This window comes from Choristoneura fumiferana, chromosome 2 (genome assembly GCF_025370935.1).
Source record: "Choristoneura fumiferana chromosome 2, NRCan_CFum_1, whole genome shotgun sequence".
Lineage (NCBI taxonomy): Eukaryota > Metazoa > Arthropoda > Insecta > Lepidoptera > Tortricidae > Choristoneura > Choristoneura fumiferana.
Window position 1 is genome coordinate 15,604,252 of NC_133473.1, and position 20,363 is coordinate 15,624,614.

Sequence of the window (20,363 nt, forward strand, 5' to 3'; positions counted from 1 at the left end):
TGTAGCTTTATATAAGCGAAAGAACTTTTAAAATCAGCTCTGAAGTTGAATTTAGTTTTTTCTATCCCATGGGAATTTTGGATTTTCCGAAAAAAAGTGACCTATGTCAATCGAGGTTATTATTTAAAATTTTTAAAATCAGACCCGAAGTTGAATTCACTTATTTCTATCCCGCGGGATTTTTGCATTTTCCCGAAGAAGAGTAGTCTATACTAATAAGGAATAATGTAGCTTTCTATTGATGAAAGAATTTTTAAAATCATCCCCGAAGTTGCATTCAGTTTTTTCTATCCCATGGGAATTTTGTAATTTCCCGAAGAAAAAGTAGCCTTTGTCATTTGGGGATAGTCATATCACATAATATGTAAGTATTTTTTAAATCAGCTCTGAAATTGAATTAATTTATTTCTATCCCGCGGGAATTTTGCATTATCCCGGATAAAAAGTAACCTATGTCAATCAAGGATAGTGTAGCTTACTAACGGTGAAAGAATTTTTAAAATCGGCTCAATAGTTTCAGAGATTCGACTACAAACAAAGAAGCGAAAAAAGTTTAGATATTTCCCTATCCCGTGGGAATTTCGAAAAATCCTTTCTTAGTGCGCGTCTAGATCTATTAAGGAACATATATCCCAAATTTCAAGTTTCTAGCCCCAGTGGTTTGGGCTGTGCGTTGATCTATAAGTCAGTCAGTCAGTCAGTTTCTTCTTTTATATATATAGATTAAATAAACAGTCTTTGGAATTAAATCAAGTATTGTAAATAATAAAATAGACAAAAATACTTTGATCAATTACAATTAATAAATTAATCAATTTACTGAACAGATTAATTATTTTGCAATAGGTTCTAGGTTTTCACATCATTGAATGTCTGTGGTCGGATAAATGGCGTCTTTATTTACACTTTTCCACACTTTTCATAAATTGGATCGAATTACAATATAAAAGGGTTCCTAGTTGACTACGGAAACCTAAAAAAAAAGAAGACTCAGTCGAACACACAGTATTTTTTAAAGCGGGAAATAAGATCAAATAAATTATTTTAAAGAATTTTTGGATTAAAACAATTAAAGGAAACACCAAATATCAGATTTTATTTTTTATTAACAATCATAGCAGATTGCTGAATTGATTTATTTTTGATGATCTACTTTACATCTTCGTGAGATTACATTAGACGTAAGCATGGGTATTATTATATTTCTTACTTCAACTATGTACAAAGGGTATTTTCAAACACATAACAATTTGTTATTTACAAAGTCATGAGTAATTGCTACCATATCGATTAAATTAAATGGTAAAAAAAATTAAACATCCGCAAAGTTGGAATATTCAAACTGTTATAATAAAGTCGAACACATGATATCAATATAAAATTATATCTTTGATATAAACTACTGTGGGATATAATTAACAAAATTAACTCCACGGCCCACGGGTCAATAGGAGAGTGACCTGCGTATTTGAGTATACATACAGTGGTGGCCACGTAATTAAGAACGATTTGAAGTTCCAGATTATTTTTAACTAAATCATGTCATGTGTAGTCGTGGGTCCTTCTTAGAAGTAACTAGTTACGTTATGAAATAGCCACATGAATAGAGCAAACGGGATTTAGAATAAAGAATAAAATTACTGTCATTTTTTTACAAATTTTGTTTTTATTCTCTTTAGTAACAAATTCAAATAGTAATGAAGCTGGACAAATAATTAAGAACGATTTATTGAACGGTTCGAAAGTTTTTTTATTTGAAACTTAGATTAACTAAATCACACTAACGTGAAGTTTGTACAGAAAAAAAAGCAATGTAATACATTTTAACTAAAATTAATAGTTAGTAGCATGTCCACGGCTTTTTATGACTGCCTTACACCGGCGAGGCATTGAATCTATCAATTTTTGACATTTCGCAAGAGAGAGAGTTCCATTCTTCTAAGAATACGTCATACAGTTCTCTTAAATTGCCACACTGTCGATTTGAAACTTTTTTCTTGACTTCGCACCAAAGATGCTCTATTGGGTTAAGATCGGGGCTGTTGGCTGGCCAATCTAAGACAGAAACTGATTGCGATGTGAGGAATTCCTTAACGGTACGTGCAGTATGCTTGGGATCATTGTCGTGCTGGAATGTCCAAATAACCGTAAGCACGCCTTCAGCATATGGTAACATTGTTTCTTCCAGTATGTTTTTGTATTGAAATTGATCCATGTTTCCTTCTATCAGCCTAACAGGTCCAACACCATGTCCAGAAAAACATCCCCAAATTTTTACATTTCCCCCGCCATGCTTTAAAGTTACTTTTGTGTACTTTGGGTCGGATGCTTTATTTGGAGGCCGTTTTACATATCGTTTGCCATCAGAACATACCCTATTTATTTTTGTCTCGTCAGAAAAAAGAACGTTTTTCCACTGTCTGACTGTCCAGTTTTCATATCTTCTTGCAAATGCAAGCCGGGCTTGCCTATGACACCGTTTCAACATAGGCACCTTCCTTGCTATCCTTCCGTGCAACTTTTCTTCCACCAAACGCATTCGAATACTGCGTGCCGAGATTGCTGAAGGGTTGTTTTCGCCAAAATATTCTTTTCTCAACTCATTAGACCCTTTAAAAGAATTTTGTTTTGCCAAACGAACGATATTTCGATCATCTCGACGAGATGACTTTCTTTGTCTAGGTACACGCGGAACATTTGAAGTAGTTTGATACGTAGCAAAATGCTTTATGGCGTGGAAAACCATAGTTTTTGAACATTACAGATGATCGGCTATGTGTTTATACGACCAATTCTTGTCGCGAAGTTTTAGTATTACTTTTCTTGTAGATTTATCACAACTTTTATTTTTCCCCGTTTTTTTTTATATGAAGCAATCGCCTTTAAGACTTTTACGGCACTAAATGGCGCCAAAATTATTCAAATAATAACCTAAAACCACAAAGCGGCGGTCCGTTCTCTATTTAAATTTGAATAAAAAAAAAACTATTCAGCGTTCTTAATTATATGACCAGCCAGTAAGTAGTAATACTAGGTTTAGATGTAATATATAAAGTTTATCTATTTATTTTTTAGGCAATTATATGTATAAATGAATTTACCGCTAGTACGGAAAAGTTTTACGATACCGAGAAAAGTACAAAAATATACATACAGTTAGTAACACTTCTCAGTTTGAAAAAATCTTCTCTATAAAAAATCGTTCTTAATTATATGACCACAACTGTATATGTATAAGTGTACTCTACCTTATATTCGTACAAATATGTACATTTGGAGGTCACTATATCGTAATCAGATTGCAATAGTATTTTTCAAACTTTTTCATGTCGCAGCCCTCCTCCACTTACAGTTACTTTTATTATCTTACGTTGATAATACAAACATTGATTAATCATACACAATAACGGTGAGAGTATTTTAATAAAGATACTGCGACCCCCTGGGGGTTGCGTCGCACAGATTGAAAAACACTGGTTTACAAAATGCCGTCCTAAAATATCTACAAAAATACTAATTCTATTAATGCATAAAATATAAAACTAAGATATAGAAATGGCAATATTATTATGTAGCAATGAACAGTATTTAAATTTTTGTTACAAAAGATATACTTAAATAGAGAAATAATTCCCAAGTAATTAAATAAAATTTAATACCCTCTTAAAGTCAAACCAAAAAGAATACAATTATTTTTCGGTATTCTTCTTAATTTGATTACTTTGTTTTGTTTTACTTACATTTATTTATTATTATTTAAGTTCATAGCATAGTCATCTCACTTGAGCACATTTCTCGTAAGTAATTATTATTTTATTAGTCTTTGCTTTTGCATTCACTTAGTTTTGTACACTTTTTTGCGTAATCACTTCTAGTTCAATTTCATGTTTCTACACTAGTTCACACTACGGCATCTTCAAGAGGTTCTGCAGTCACTGTAATGTGGTGTGTATCCTGAAATATCGTATCATCCATTAAACAATTGCGAAAACTAAATGGAGAATTGATCTAATTATTAAATCTAGAATAGTTCTGTATTCTTGTTCTGTGTTCGTAATTATTAAATCTAGAATCGTTCTACATACTAAGGTACATACAGTTTCGCTTTAGTATTTTGTAGGTAAGTATATCATAAAAAGGTTTGTTAAGTGCAGTCAAAGAACGTGCAAATAAATTAATTAGTGGTGCATAAATAGATACGGTACAGTGTTGTATGTGATTGATCGAAGTCATCGTTCGAGCTAAAACCAAATTATATTTCACTATTCTTTATGGCGAATAATACACAAGAGAGTGATCATACGAAAAAGGGAGCAAAATCGACAGAATATCGCTTGACTTTTATATTTTGAAAAATCTTGTGTGCCCGGGAGCATTATTTAGACGAAAATTATAAGAATATAGTTAATGATCGATAAGTAAGTACTGTAAGTGGGATGTGACATAATTTATTGAAAATTAGTAAATCAGGGGTTAAACCTCTTCCTTGTTAGTGGATTTGTGCTGAGAACCTTCTGGTAATGATGTACTGTTATTCTGCTTCAAATTCTCCAATTCATTAACTGAAAACACAAATTACTATGTTACTATACAGTTTTTACAGAATAGATGTTTAATTTGGAAATCAAAGAAAAAAGATCTAAAAAGAAAATAAGAATATCATCATCTCTGGCATATACTCATCCATCTCACTTCTAGATATTAAAAGTGCTTAGGCCAGGACTCCCCAATCAAGAGGCCACGCCCCCCTAGGAGGGCGTGGAATAATGGTGGGGGGGCGTAATAGGTACGTTTGCATTTCCGAAAAAAAATACTAGGTAGGTAGTAAGTAGCGTAGGTAAATTAACTGTTCCGAACATAAAATATTATTTTTAGTTCCGATAGGCTCGGCAAAACAAAGGTTGGGAAACCGTGGCTTAGGCTGCACACACACAAACATCACGCCTGCCTGTATTCCCAAATGGGGTAGGTAGAGCACACAAAACGTTACCGCTTCGCTTTCGCTTTGTTTAGGCTGTAATACCCACAAAAGCGTAGCGTGGATTGATAACTAGAAATAGGCCATGGGTGACAAGTTTCCTCACGATTTTTCTATCAACGAATAAGTTATGGTGAATTTAAACTTTAATTACGCACATAAATTTCGAAAACTCAAGTTATAAATCCTAGTTCGAGCCCATGATCCTCAGCTTAAGAGGCTAAGTCAAACCAAAATACGCTACCAAAGCTCTTTTAAGAACATTATCTTTTGACATTTTTAATTTTTTATCTTTTAATTATCTGTAGTAACTTACTTCTTTGATGCCAATTTCTTGAAAATCCAAAAGATGATTCTGAAGTAGCTGCTTCTATTTTGCCACCAGTGGTAAAGCTTGGACGATTTGAAAACCTAGGGGAGTGGAACGGGAGACTATCTGAGAAAGCAACATCGTTATCTTTGTCCGTTTTCTTAGATTCGAATGACTCTACATCATGTTCCCAATTATTAGTCACATTTTCTGTGTTCATCCAAGGTTTAGAGGTAACTACGTACACCTTTTCTTTAGTTAATGGAGATATAGAAGTTTCAATTTTGCCCCAAGGTGCCGGGGTAGTAGATGTACTTCGAAAAGATGACGCTGCTGTGTAAATGTGAAGTTTTTGCAATTCTTCGGGATCATCACTTTCGCGATCTTTTTTCTTTTTCTTAGTTCTGTCAATATTGTTATACTCTCTGTAAGACTTACTGCTGTCGTCATCTGTAACAGAATGACGAACGCTGCTTGACCCTTCGTGATCGTAAAATTCATAAGTACTCGGAGTTAAATACTGCGTAACAGGACTATTGGTTGTAAAATATTCATCTGGTATTTGTTTTGCGTATTTTCCGTTCGTCCGACTGCGTTGTGATTGTGTTTTAAAACGCTTTGAAAATTCTTGCTCCGTCCAGTCATCAATATTATGTTGAAGTTTTATAATGTCGAAAGGGGGTTCCTTAACATCGTATAAGTCATTAAGGATTGCTGGTGTATTTAGCTTTCCGGACTCGTAATTTTCTTTGTCTGTGTTAGCCGGTTCTTCAGTTGTCGTACTGATAGTTGTATAACTCTCCGTGCCGGAGTCATAATTTAGGTAACTTTCAGTTACAGTAGGTACTTTTCTAGCTTGATAATCATCCTCTGGGGTAGATATCCACTCTTCAGGGTTTTGATCAAATTGATTTGTTTGTTCCTTTTCCTGTTTAGTTGTATAGGGTATAATAATTTGAACTATCTTCGGTTTATTAGCATCTTCTTGTGCTGCAGTTGGTTCAGCAAATGCATCACTGTAATCTGTTCTGCTCTCATCCCAAGCACTGGTAAATAATGATTGTTTTGGTGCTGCTGTTGTTGTTGTTGGAATATCATCGTATAGCTCATAATCATTCAAATTTGTTCGAACCGTAGTTGATATGATAAAATTTGTATATTCTTTGTGAGGTGCCCCCGGTTTCAAATATAGCAGTGGTGAATCTATATTCTGTAAATTACTTTCAGTGCGATATTTATCTACATCTTCGTCTTTAATACCTCGTAAATCAGCAAAGTCATTCTTATGATTTAAAAGAGCGTTACCAGAACTAAACTTTAGATCAGTCGGTATACCTGGTTCATATAAATCATTACCCACATCAGCACCAGTACTTTCAAAACTAGAATCTTGATTTGATTTGGTTGCTGAAAGATGATCTTCCGAAGCCTGGGATGAGATATCTCGTATGCTATCTACAATAAAACTGTTAGGAATATTTCGGTACGCTTTTGATTGGTTAGATATTTTAGGAACATCTACGTCAATTATAGGTGACTGAACAAATGATGTTGGATATTCAACGGAATGTGTATATTCTGCAATAGGTACACTTTGTTCAATGTTGACATTGTTTGCATTCTGCTGCATGTGATTTATTCCAAGAGCATGATTTGGAGGAAATTTAAGTGGAGATAGTGGTCGGAACGGTCGTGCATTAAATATTGGAGGCAGTGGATTTACACTTAGATTAGGCAAAGCCACTGGTTGTAATGTGTGTATGTTTCGGCCTCTATTTAATGTAAATGGTGCTGGGTTAGCCAGCGCTAATGAACCATTTACTTGTAAATTTTTCGTTCCGTCACTGGGTAAAACTTCTGTCCGAATCTTAGTTGATTCTGCTGCAGTAGCTGAAACGGGGTAGGGAGCATCTCCAGCATAATTGTTAAATATGGGTTCTCCATACGAATTTCGGAATCCCTGTGGAGGTGAAGCTTTAGGCAACTCCAATCCGTCTGCAGGTTGCGAATTTTTGATAATCTCAGCCTGATTTACCTGCGGTAGTTCGTTATTTAAAGCTTCTGGCTGGTAACTAGTAGTGGCTGGCAAATAAGTAGACGATAAAGGATGGGGGGTGTAGAATGACGGTGCCGGTGTTGTGGAAGTAGGAGTGCCGTATGTTGAACTAGATATTCCGTAAGAGGAACTCGGTGACCCATATGTTGAGCTCGCTAATTCATAAGTTGAACTAGGTGCACCGTATGTAGAGCTAGGTACGCCGTATAAGGAGCTAGGTTGCTTATATGTTGAGCTTGGCACCCCGTATGAAGTACTAACAGAGTTGTAAGAAGAGCTTACTTGTCCTAATGATGTACTAGAGAATCCAAATGACGAGCTTTGGATCGGAAAAGATGGACTAGGTATGAAAGTAGAACTAGTCGGAATAGCTATCGTATGTGTTGGGCTTGGTGGACCATAAGTAGAACTGGCAAAGCCTGTATTAGACGATACAGGCGGACCGTAGCTCGCATGAGGTACACCACCTGACACCTGTGGCAATTCTTGATTTTGTGAATAAAATGGCCTGGGTCTAAATTGTACCACATTCTGAGCAGTCGGACTCGGTGGCCCATACGTTGGTATCAAACTTTGCTTTATATTCTTAGCCCTAAATCGTATCTTATTACTGGTATCCAAGGCACTAAATTGCAAGGATTGCAATCTTGTTTTAAAGGCGCTATGTTGTTGTTATTAAATGTTGATCCTGACTCGGATCCTGTGTCATGTGAAGGAAAAAGCCAACTTGAGACTTTTTGGAACATTGACGACGCTGGGGTAGTAAAGGGTTGAGGAGGTGGCACGAAATTAAAATTATACTTTTTATAGAAGGGTGCTGGGAATTTGAAATCAGATGTGGGAAGGGCTGGAGGAGGTGGAGGTGGCGGAGGCGGCTGATAATGGTATCCAGTGTCTACATTCTGCCGCTGTGACCTACTGGCTCCTCCATGGAACGGCACAGGTTGTAAGTGAGACAACGGTAGCGGCGGCGGCTTTAATAATTCCCCAAATGACGCCGCTCCATTTCCATTGTTGAATTTGTACCCATTTGAGGACTCGCATTTGACGTATGCGAAAGCAACCAGGAGGATGAAGATTATCTGAAAAGAAGAAAAAAACCTTATTAATAGATATTCTCAACAGCAATAGTTTCAATAGCTACAATAGAACAGGCGGTGTGAGTTCGGAAAGTAACCTCTTTATCATCGATTGGAAAGAACAACTTTTAGAAAATACAGTGAAACACCAGGCGTGACATTATCAGAGGCATTGTACAGTCGCGGCTCCCACGAGCTGCCATTCTTTGCACTTTTCTCTTTTCTCATAATATGCCGCCGATGGACGCAATCGGAAGGCGCCGCGTTTTTGAATCCAATTATGAACTAGATTAAAGTGACTACCTATTAACTAATATTTACAGCACTTTCTTCTGTCAAGGTACGAAGATCCATAGAGATGGAAATTAAATCTTACAATTATATCTAACTAGCTTTCGCCCGCAATTTCATTTGTGCCTATTGAATTCGGTCACCTCTTTTGTTTGGGAATGATAAAATTTCTCGTTCCCGGAAAAAATTGTTTTAATATTGGTTTTGCCTTTTTCCTAACGCGTCCTATTTAGTTAGCCATAATAATTTTGCTTCTATTGAATAAATAAGTAAACTGTAACATGATTTGAGTTATGAAAAGTTAACTTACTGCCAAGTTTCTAGCAACACATTTATTTTGTCAATAAATACAAATTGTTTTAGACAAGAATGGCACGGGAAAATGCAGAAGACGGCAGCAACGTCTTGTGCATGTAGTATCAGCGCAACACTGCGATCCGCAAGCCGCCAGCCAAGCGTCGGGATTACGGCAAACCCTCCTCCCCCATAATGTGCTGTGGCGAATAGATAGTGATTCACTGTCCCACTCCCCCCTACAAAGAGCATTGACTCTCTTGAACAATATCCTGGACAGTGACACCAGTCTGGATTTGTTTTTTACTTCCGAGTCGAGATTTCTTGCATCGGCCAACCGGCATTTGGAGTCAACAGTGACACCGACCTCAATATATGCTTAACGTAAATATTTAGTTTATATATTCTATTATGCACTTCTCTTATAATATAATTAGCATGTGTGGCTTGACTGTAAGTGTTAATTATGAGATTAAATAAATAAATTCATTGTGGCGTTCTAGAGGGGAGGCTTTTGTTCACAGTAGGCATTTTCCAGCTGATAATGATGAAGATGATGCATCCGGTGCAGGCATATTCCATTTTGATAATACTTCTGTATGTAAAAGAAGTAACAGTTACTACACGACGACCAAAATGATCGCATAGGGTCTTGAAAACAGCCATTATGCCCAAACACATGATCCATGCCAGGCGCGTCTGCGCCCGTGTTTCGAAACTCGGGTGTCTGGCCACGTACCAACTTACATTTGGGTGAATCATTTAAATAAATACGTGCAGGAAAGTGAAATTGTCTTTTGCGTATGCTTGTTTAACTGGCTAAATGAAGTCGACAAAAATGTCTCTACATGATTGCATAATTTCTTTCTAGTTAGTAGGCAATTTTGTTGTTTTGATGGACTCATCATCTACTTACATACCCGCTAATGCGTAATTGTTGTTTGAATTTTGACAAGAAAACCTGAACTAGTAGATATTATTGGTGAGTAGTTTTATTAAATTTTATTTTAATTTGACCTAGGTAATTAAGTATACATTTTTAACCTACTTGGAAAAAAATTGAAAAAATTACAAAATTACTTAACCTAAAATAAATAAATAATAATAAATAATAAATAAATAAATAATAAATATCACGGGACAATTCACACCAATTGACCTAGTCGCAAAGTAAGCTTAGCAAAGCTTGTGTTATGGGTACTAAGCAACGGATAAATATAATTAAATAGATAGATACATACTTAAATACATATTAAACACCCAAGACCCGAGAACAAACATTCGTATTTTTCATACAAATATCTGCCCCGACACGGGAATCGAACCCGGGACCTCAAGCTTCGTCGTCAGGTTCTCTAACCACTAGGCCATCTGGTCGTCAAAATGAATGCTGATTTTTATGGGTATTAAAAAGCTCAACGATAAACATTACTTAAGTTTAGATACATAGTAGCGTTGCTCGTATGCGTCGAAAAACAAATACATTAAGTTATAATATCAAAAGATTCCGTCCGGTCGTTGCTCGCAAAAGGTCATCCATTCGCACTAAGCATTAGGCTCCCTCAGTTCACACGATCTTAAACTAGAGAACTTTTACTTAATTGCCCGACAAAACGCAATGCTTTCATAACATAAGGTGCCTTTTCTCATGACGAAGACACGAAAGTGAAAACTAGGTTAAACTTGGCATTGATTTGGCAATTTTGGCAGATAAGCATTGATAAGATAGGAATAGTTGCAGAATCCGTAGATACGGTCACCGGCAATGATATTTGATAGGACGAGGTACTTAAAAATATCTAACTTAATTTCATTCGTTTATACGATTGGCTGTAATAGAACCATTTAGAACGTATTATAGATGTTTTTGATTGCTTTGTCCTATATAATACTATTGCAGCTGATTGTACAGATCTGTAGGATATCGAAGATGCTAAGAGAAAAATGATTATTTACTTCCATCATCATTATCATATCAACCTTAGAACGTCCACTCTTGGATTTACTTTGATGATCAAATATAAATCAATCTCGAAGATTCCTTTCGGTGTATTTGTTAGTACCTGATTTTTTAAATAATTAGTAAATTTGGTACGCAAAATACTAGTTAGGTCCTCCACATTATCATGAAAGCTTAAACGTCTAGGCTTCTTTCTTGTTGTAAAAATATTTGCGTACAATATTGTATTGGATTACTTAAAATAATAACTCTTCGAGTCATCGGAAATAATTTACTACTTATTATTGGAGAAGGCTAAACGAAAGTTTTACTTGGACTACAATCCGAAAGAAATTGCCGTCAATTAAATAAAAATCAACTTTCCTTGCTCAAACAACGGCTGAAAACGATGTTCTGTTCTTGTGCTTAACGGTCTTTCTTTGACTATCACTGAATAACAATCAAGTTAAATAGCTCTGTTTTCTTTATAAAGCATTCAGCCAATCGTGACTACAATCTCGACACTGGACAGTCGTCGTGATCGTAACAAACGTATTGACGTTACATGATTGCTTTTGTTTTAACTTCTTTCAAATATGTACTTTAGATGTTTACAGTGCGTTTAGCTATTTCTTTGCTAAACATGCGGCTCTGCTACCACCAGCAATATAGGCGCTTCGTATAACATTCTCGCGTTACTAATATAGGTATGTATAACAACGATCGTACTAATTTTATGAATTAATGAATGAATGAATTAATTATTCGTTTATTCACAGAAACATATGGTTATTTCCCTAAAGCACTAGAGCTAAAGAGAGGCTTAATGGGGAATGTCTGAAAAATTTAGAAACGCTTGAAACTTTTCATATCAATAGGAATAACCTTTCTAATTAACAGAAAAAAATATCTGATTTTTAAGTAGCAGCAATTCATTTTAAAAATGAAAGAGTTTTCTTTACCGCCAAATTACGACAGTCGGGTCGGTTACGGGTTGTTCCATAGTCCAGAATAAAAAACATTAAAAAAATAAGGTATGTGTCTTTGACTGGATCGTTTTGACAGATGACACTCTTAACCGGGCCGAATAATACTGACATAGAAATACCGACCCTGTTTATCATGTACACGCCCATAGAAACTGACATGAGCTTCTGAACATGAACAATGCGCATAATTGCTAATTTCCATCATGATCGCTCATAGATAAATACACCTCGCATGAACCGTAGAAACAATGTTAAACGTTACATAGGTCATTTACGAAGAGAAAGCCTAAGAATTTGATCATTGAATTTGTTTCGCTGACCACTGATTTGTGGAGTGTGCAAATTAACTTTTGACGTAACCGATATTTAAGGAAATGATGCGCCTAATTTAAATGAATGTGAATTTGCAGCATGCATGCATATTCAAAAGCGAAACTAATAAATAATCATTTTATGTCAATACTAAACAAACAACACAGGAATTTTGTCACTAGTAGGGGAAGCTGTTGTACCGTGTACCTCGGATATTGTTCCTTTTTAGTTTTTAGAAAAATAACTAATTATGTAAGAAACGTCAGATATTAACATATCTAAAGATAAATCATTAACATTATGGGATATAAAACTAGGCGATTCGTTTATTGATTTTGATACGGTAGGCTTTAAGTACTTCTTTATACTCCCCGCCGACGGTTAAAATGGCAGGGTCATGATATTAAAATAGTACGGGAATGGACACTGAAATAAGTATACAGAGTGTCCGAGGTAAAACTATGGCCAAGATAAAAGAGTTTCCCATATTGTATAATAAAAGAATAACGCGACCGACTGACTGACCGACAACGCTCAGCCACGAAAAGCACTGGAGCTAGAATTTTGAACTTTGGCAAACTTATGCCCTGAATATCATAAATAAAATAAAATAATAAAAACGTTGACGATTATTCTTGTATAATTATGCGATGGTCAAGTCATTTATATGTATTAAAAAGTGTCATAAACCACATGTTCAAATTTAATGTTATTCATAATATATCTAAGTCCCATTAGGCCCTACAGGTAACTGAAAATTCAGGGTTCTAGCTTTAGCCATAACAAAATTACAGTAGGTTGAAAATAGCCTGAATGGCTTCGAGAAAGTATGGTACGGCCGTGTCTTTGTTTTGTTTTACACTACCGTCCCTCAAAGGCCCAGATGCTTTGAGCATTGCAGTGTCAAAATCCGTAGCAATCAGTCCAAGACTGAGTATCATTAAAAACAGTATGAAATGTGTTTAAGCTAATACCACATGTAGCATTGAAGCAAATTGGCTCTTTGAAAGCGAAAAGTTTGTCGAGCTCTGTGCTAGTCATTTCTATAAAAAAATAATCAAGATACTCGTAGAGGACAACCTTCGTCCTTAAATCTTAAATCCGAGAACGTCATCCGTCAAAAATCAACGTTTGAACTTATGGCTCCGCTGGTCGTAGGTATTAAAGGTCAACGACACCATAAAACGACGGACTGAGAGAAGATAGGATAGTTGCCTAGAAAGGGCAGAGATCAAGACATGAAGCGCATCGCGTCCTATTACCTCCCTACCTTAGAGCTGGAGGAGCTACTTTGAAATTCGAAAATCGAAGTTCGTATCATACCGTCCCTCTCACTCTCGTATTAAATAATACTAGCGTCAGCGAGACGACCACATACGAAGTTCGAATTTTGCACTATAACGTAGTATATGGCCTGAGCTTGAAGTCACACAAGTATACTTGACTTGTCTAAGTACTAAATAACTAAGTACTACTTATACCTGGGTAAATATACAGCGTAAACCTTTGCGGCGTTTTTTTGCGGAATTACCATTTCGGCAAATATTTTTAAAAGAGATGCTCAGGGTTAATTTTTTATGAAAACTAAAGACAAAACGAATACCTACTAAATCTAACATGATTTAAATTCTTGCGACTCGTCTTTCCGTTGTAGTAATAAGCGCGGGATGGTATTGAAATAACGTTTTATTGTCCGGTGAAAACGCTCGAATATTTATTTATTTTATGTTGGGAGGGAGGCAAACGAGCAAGCGGCTCATCTGATGGAAAATGATCACCGCTGCCCACGAATACCAAAATACCTACCAATAGATTTAAAGTTCACTAATTCAGCATGTGTTTTGAATCTGGTGCTTCATACTTATTTTAACACGAAAATATTTTATTGATATTAAAATTAATAGAAGCTGTCAATTGGGTGCATTATGGATATATTGATAGTAATTACCATTTTTTTTTTCAATTATAACATTGGCTGTTGCCCGTGACTTTGTCTGCGAAGAATTCGTTTATCGCGCGCTCGCGGGAACTATACAATATTCGGAGATAACAACTATCCTTCACAGGGTCTCAAACTATCTCCACGCCAAATTTCATCATGATCGGATAAGTAATTTAGGCGTGAAAGAATAACGAACAAAGAAACATACTCACATTCGCATCACGATTTGCTGGCAAAAAAAAAATAAGATTCAAATTGTGATTTCTACTTAAATAGAATTTAATATTCTTAAGAAAATAAATATAATTTGCAACAAATCCTGATGCTTTAATAATTATTTAATTTAGGTACCTATTACGTAACATTTCCCTTTCGGACTCTTACATCTTACGCCAAAAAAATATCCCATCACGACACTGAAACCAACAAAGGATGACAAAGAAAGCGATTGAGCTCATGACAAGATTATTACGTCCTTTAGTGGGCGATATTGAAGCGTTAGTAAACAATAGAAGCTCATCTCTTCGGCTGACGACAAATGGGGTGAGAACCATTGGAGAAAGCATCATCGTGACTAAAACAGCTAGCACCGTGCACCGACTAAAATGTCGCCTATTAATCTTTGCATACGTTGCTTGCTCATTATCAGGAATTAGCATTAGAGAGATTATTTACACATACGATACACATAGATGGAGAGAACTAGAACCCAGTCATGGCTTGTGTTACCTAGTGCTAACTTGGTTGTTACCCTACTAATAATTTTTCACTTGTCATGCTCGTAAAGTTCGTGTTTATGCTGGATCTAGGCGATATCAAATTAATTTATATGCGCTAGTGCGTAAAGTAAAATCGTTGTTTAAGACCAAGTTAATTAGGTGTCAACAGACACAAACAAAAAAACTTTCAATATTTTTTTTAATATTTTTTATTTTACGTAAAACTAAAAATCAATAAAGTCAATCAAAATAACTCAATAAAACTAAAAAAATCTAAAAAGCAATGCATGAAAAATAAAAGGTACCTAGTAAGTGAACCTCTCCAAAAAACTTTACTTAGCCAATTTGGCTAAGTAAAGTTTTTTGGAGAGGCGCTAATTATATTTTTCTTCGATAGTCGACGTCTTAATAATCGAGGAACTGCAGCTCTTTTATTTTTATTTCCTCTTATTAATTAGAAAAAAAATTTTATGTGGTCGATATGACGTTTGTGAGATTGAAATGGCAGAACCGTTGAGGGCTCAGTACTTAGTAGAAACAGTAAAAAAAAAACGAAGTCAACTGTCACTGCTGTCACTGTCAAGTAGAATCTAACCTAAAACCATTTTATTTGCTTTGCGATTTGGTGCGATCAGTGTTTTTTTTGGTTGGATAATTTTTTACGACCTCAGCCCAAACTCTGGACTTTTGAATTTGCCACATCTCTCCACGACCTTTGCACGATAATTTGACCATGATTGGATATTTTCGACGACTATTTTGGCTCTGTTTCTTAGACAACGTTATTTCATTTCCTCTCAATCGAAGTGAAAAGCAGTGTAAAACTTGGCGCAGGTTGCCATATGAACGTCTCGGGTAAAATGGCTCGTTTTATGCACTTGTTGTACACTCTACTATTATATAGAAGGACTTGTTTTACTTATATTTTTTAGTGCCGTTTGAGACAAGCAAGATCTATCAATACGATTGAAAACCATTACTTATTCACTAGATCTGTAGACGATTTTAGCGAAGAAACAAAGTAAGTTCATGTAGTTTATTGACACAAACCTCTGCAAAAAGACGCCCGACTTAATCAACTATAATAATATGTCATAAACTTTTAATGCGTGTAGAGAAGTTTGCAAATAATAATTTATTTATTGAGGCACAAGATACTAGAGAATAAGGTACCAATTACTTATCGAGTGTGAGTTTAATAATCACACATAAGTACATAAGTTTTTTCTATTGTTTTCGCGGTAAATTCTATTCGAGAAAGTCAATACACCCCGATTCACTGGTTTCAATTTACGCGCGTGTCAAAGCAGGAAAGTGGCGTGGCATTTGAATTGAAATTCTAAGATTTTACAAAAATTCCCCGTGGGAATTCTCAAAAAAGCCATTACTCAATCGCAAATGCCAGCAGGGCAGTAATGAAATTCCATATAATATTACTACCGATTTTCGAGAAGGTTTAAATGAATGATTTTTCAAGCCTTTTATTAGAGTAGTAATTGATTCACGTCTTACCTACTGTGCAAGATTGCATTTTTTTAGTCTTTTAGTTTTAATATTTTTTTACTCGTTAGTTTTTTTGATATTTGACTTTTTGTTATACTTTTGTTTTTACCACGAAACCAGTGCCTTCTTATTTAATCCAAAATACTTACTAAGTAAGCGCATTTAAATAAAAAATATACAATATCAGTGACTTCTTCGTCTCTCATCTTCTCCCGTCGTAAGTCTTTGGTTTTCACTAAGCCAATAATTTATTTTCATATTTCAGATCCATTTGTCGTTTGAAAGCTAAGACGTGCTTTTAAACTCAATGCAGACAGCAAAAATATATTATTATCTAAGAGCATTAAATTCAAGAATCGCATCATTGCTACCGTATAGCAAGAATCCTAAACGTCTTAAGCAATATACGTTCGGTAGTAAAATAAGTTTTACTCTAAGTATTTCATTTGCCCAAGTACCTAAGTATAGTTTTAATAACGTCTACGCTTGATAAAAAAACACTTATGATATAATAAATTATAAATAGTTAGTTTCCAGATAGAGTCATATTTGAATTAATGGAGGTTAGGGCCTTTAATTCAAAATTATTGATTACATTAAAATCAAAACGTTTATTCTATAAGTAGGCCGCTGTCTTTTACTGTGTTAGTCACTTTTAGGATTCCGTACCTCAGTTGGCAAAAAGAAGTGTATCTCCATCTAAAATTACCCCACACAGCGTAAACTTTGGTTAGGAGAGGGGCTCTACTGACACTGATTACCTATAAACTTGTACGGAGCCCTCGAAGCACGAGTCTGACACGCACTTGACCGGTATATTTATTCTATCAGCACTTTCGGCACGACTATCGTTGTCAAAAATAATGCGTCTCAAGAAACAAGATATACCTTTCAGAAAAACATTGTTCGAAACAAAAATAATAAGAAGTCATTTATGTACCTAATGATAATAGCAAATCAAAGTAAATTAAACATATAAAAAATTTAAAATTGATATGTATAAGAAACATATTCCGTTATCATACCTAATAAATATTTAGCTTTTTACAGAGATATTAAGAGTCCCTTAGTTAATTGCCAATCTTACGACAACACTAATCGATAATTTGAAGTTCACTGCTCAATATTCCGTTTCTGAACATCAAAAGCAAATACAAATCATGTGCCCGGAATTTTAGTCCGAATGAACACGTTTTATAAATAAGTTCAGACTTATAAGCCCACACATAATACCTATCCTCCCTAAATGCCGCCAAACATTGTCTTTGAAGTAGGTTCCCAGCTAACTCCTAACTGCCGTTTTGGCAATCTGCATTTATGTATTACCTATTACAATTACAATCATCTTTTTTAACAAAAGACGAGCTATGTGGAATTCACATGTTGAAATATATTCGAAACATCTGGTTTGACCAAGTGGCCTAACGAATAATTTGTTTTCTATTTGCTCAGCAATAACTGAATGCATTGTTGAGTAAAATTTGCATTTACTTTTGGGCTGAACTAGAATTACTTATTTTGAATTACGTAAAACTAAAAAGCAGTTTATGTTTTCACTAAAGTCACCTAAATTTTACTACGCTTACCGAGAAGAAGATTAATCCAATAGATACAAACTAAAATTTTCTTAACACACATGTGTGATAATGATAAAAAATTATAAGAAAAATAGACACAATTTAAGCAATTATTATAAAATTAACAGTTCCATCTTCCTTAATATCGTGGAGTTCATTTAGAAAACATAACTTATTCATAACTTCAACGAGGTTCCAACCAATCGTGACGTTTATTATTTTGAGGCACGTTTCATAAAGAAACATTGCTATTTAAGGTTCCGTAGCACCCGATCTTATGGATAACCTTTTAGGGAACTAACTTGAGCCCTTTATAGACCATCTCTCATCACACCTATGTGGTCTCCTATAACAGTACCTAATATTTTAAGGTGCCTCCTATATTTGGTCGCAAAAAATACCAGGCCGGTATAAATATTATAATATCGTATACTCGTATTATGCGTCGAAAGCATTGGGTAACAGTCATAATCTAACCTCGAAAATTTCACACTTGACCAATATCCATCCATAGATGAGATAATAGCGATATAATATATCCAAAGTTGATTGCAGTGTTGTAAGCAACGCCGAAGGAGATTGAAAGTGAATTCCACACTTGTTCCTCGCTGTGGGCGTCTTTTGTGAGAAGGTTTTTATACGTGTAAACCAGTTGTTTCTAATCAATGCATCGGATTTGTTTACCGTCTGACATTTGGCTTGTTGATATCAAGTGAATGAATGCTAACAGACTTAAACACTGTGATTCAATACCGTGAAAGTTTATGCGGATTAAATTTTACATTCCAAATTGAGAGTTTTTACGTATGCACATAAAGTTCTCGTGAACTTTTGAAGCATCATTAAATTAGTCGATTTCCTTAATGACTCGTAGTTGATGAGTGAGGAAACTTATGTGTTCATGGCTTCGAAAGTAAATGGGAAGGCATTAGAACCGTGCATGGGAGATTTTCTAATTATATCAAACGATCAGGGTGAAAGGTCCACGACAGCGACAAATATTACGGGCGCCTAACATCATGCCGTGTTACGAGAATCGCGGTAATTCATTCACAGCGTAAAACTGAAACTAAAAGTTGTAACTAAATATCCGAATGTTATGCAATCGTGACCATAAAAAAAACACGTAGCCGACAAATTGGTTTTGTTTTTAAATGTTGCTTTCAATCCAATTAGCGAATCAATTTGAGGATATATTCATGTGGAAGTGGAAGCACCGTTTAACGATTCAAATTATTTTTATAAAAAATTGCTTGTAGTCAAAATACCATCACTTCATTAGAAGCCATATTTTTTCATCACTTCATTAAAATTAAGAGGAGATCGTGAGAAAGGTTGCAAAAATCCGAAAACTTCCTTCAGGGAATATTTACATCAGTTTTAGGGATTCGGTAGTCCTACAAAGAGCCTTTATTGTTTCACTATGTCCTATAGTTTAGGGACTGTTAGTGCTAGAAAACTGTAATTTTGCGTAAGGTTTATTATTAACCACGGGGATATATTTTTATACTGCGGGATATTGCTGGATAGTTTAGTTAGGTTTGCTAAGACTATTTTCAGTTAATGGATCCGTTAGCATAACTTAAGATTTTAAACTGATAATTTTGTCTTGTATATTTTTTTCATTCATTCATTTAATAGATCAAACAGTTTATTTGTCGCATATTAGTAAGGAAACCTATTTATATTGAGGGCCCGATATATATAAATAAAGTGTTAACCTATGCGCCATGAATAACTGAGGAGTCATTATTTTCCATTTGTTACTTTTACCAGCAGGTTGGTGGATGTTGGCAATCTAATTAAAACGATTACCGAACTTTGTCGGTTATTTTAGCAAGTAAGTATTTAATACAATATATACTTGCCAAATGACCTCAAAACTTTGAGCATGCCAGAATTTAAGAATAAATTGTTTAAATGGTGCTTAGATAAAATGCATTATACTGTCAATGAACATTTTGAACCTACTACTAATACATCAGGAATTGTTTACTGGTAATTTTGTACTTTCTTAAGCCTATATATTCATTCATTCATTTCATACTTTTCATATTTTTATACTTTTGCGTTCTCTATGGCGTATTATTTTGAATTGGACAAGTGATATTGCATCTACACATTCATAGAATAACCTTATATCTCTGTATTTTCTGATATGATTATTGTTGTGTTGTAATTGTGGTATTATCTGCTACTTGTTTGTTTAGTATAGTACTATTAACATTGCATCCGCACGTTCAGTAAGTACATGACATTGACATTTTGTATTAGTATTGTTAGTTTTATTATTATTCTAAATCTTGATTATTATTTATTATTTTTCTTTTCTTTTAATGATTCAATTACATATAATGAGCGTATTAGCGTATCT

General features: G+C 34.9%; 1 protein-coding gene across 1 annotated transcript in view; it reads right to left on the reverse strand.

The window, feature by feature from the left end:
* Window positions 1–1,088: 1,088 nt before the first annotated feature.
* The window catches only part of LOC141444678 (uncharacterized), a 28,025-nt gene continuing 8,750 nt past the window's right edge, over window positions 1,089–20,363 (reverse strand). The window contains 4 exon segments of the mRNA XM_074110265.1: window positions 1,089–3,954; window positions 4,480–4,562; window positions 5,295–7,934; window positions 7,937–8,426. Coding sequence (XP_073966366.1) covers window positions 3,901–3,954; window positions 4,480–4,562; window positions 5,295–7,934; window positions 7,937–8,426 — 3,267 coding nt within the window. The 3' untranslated portion in view covers window positions 1,089–3,900.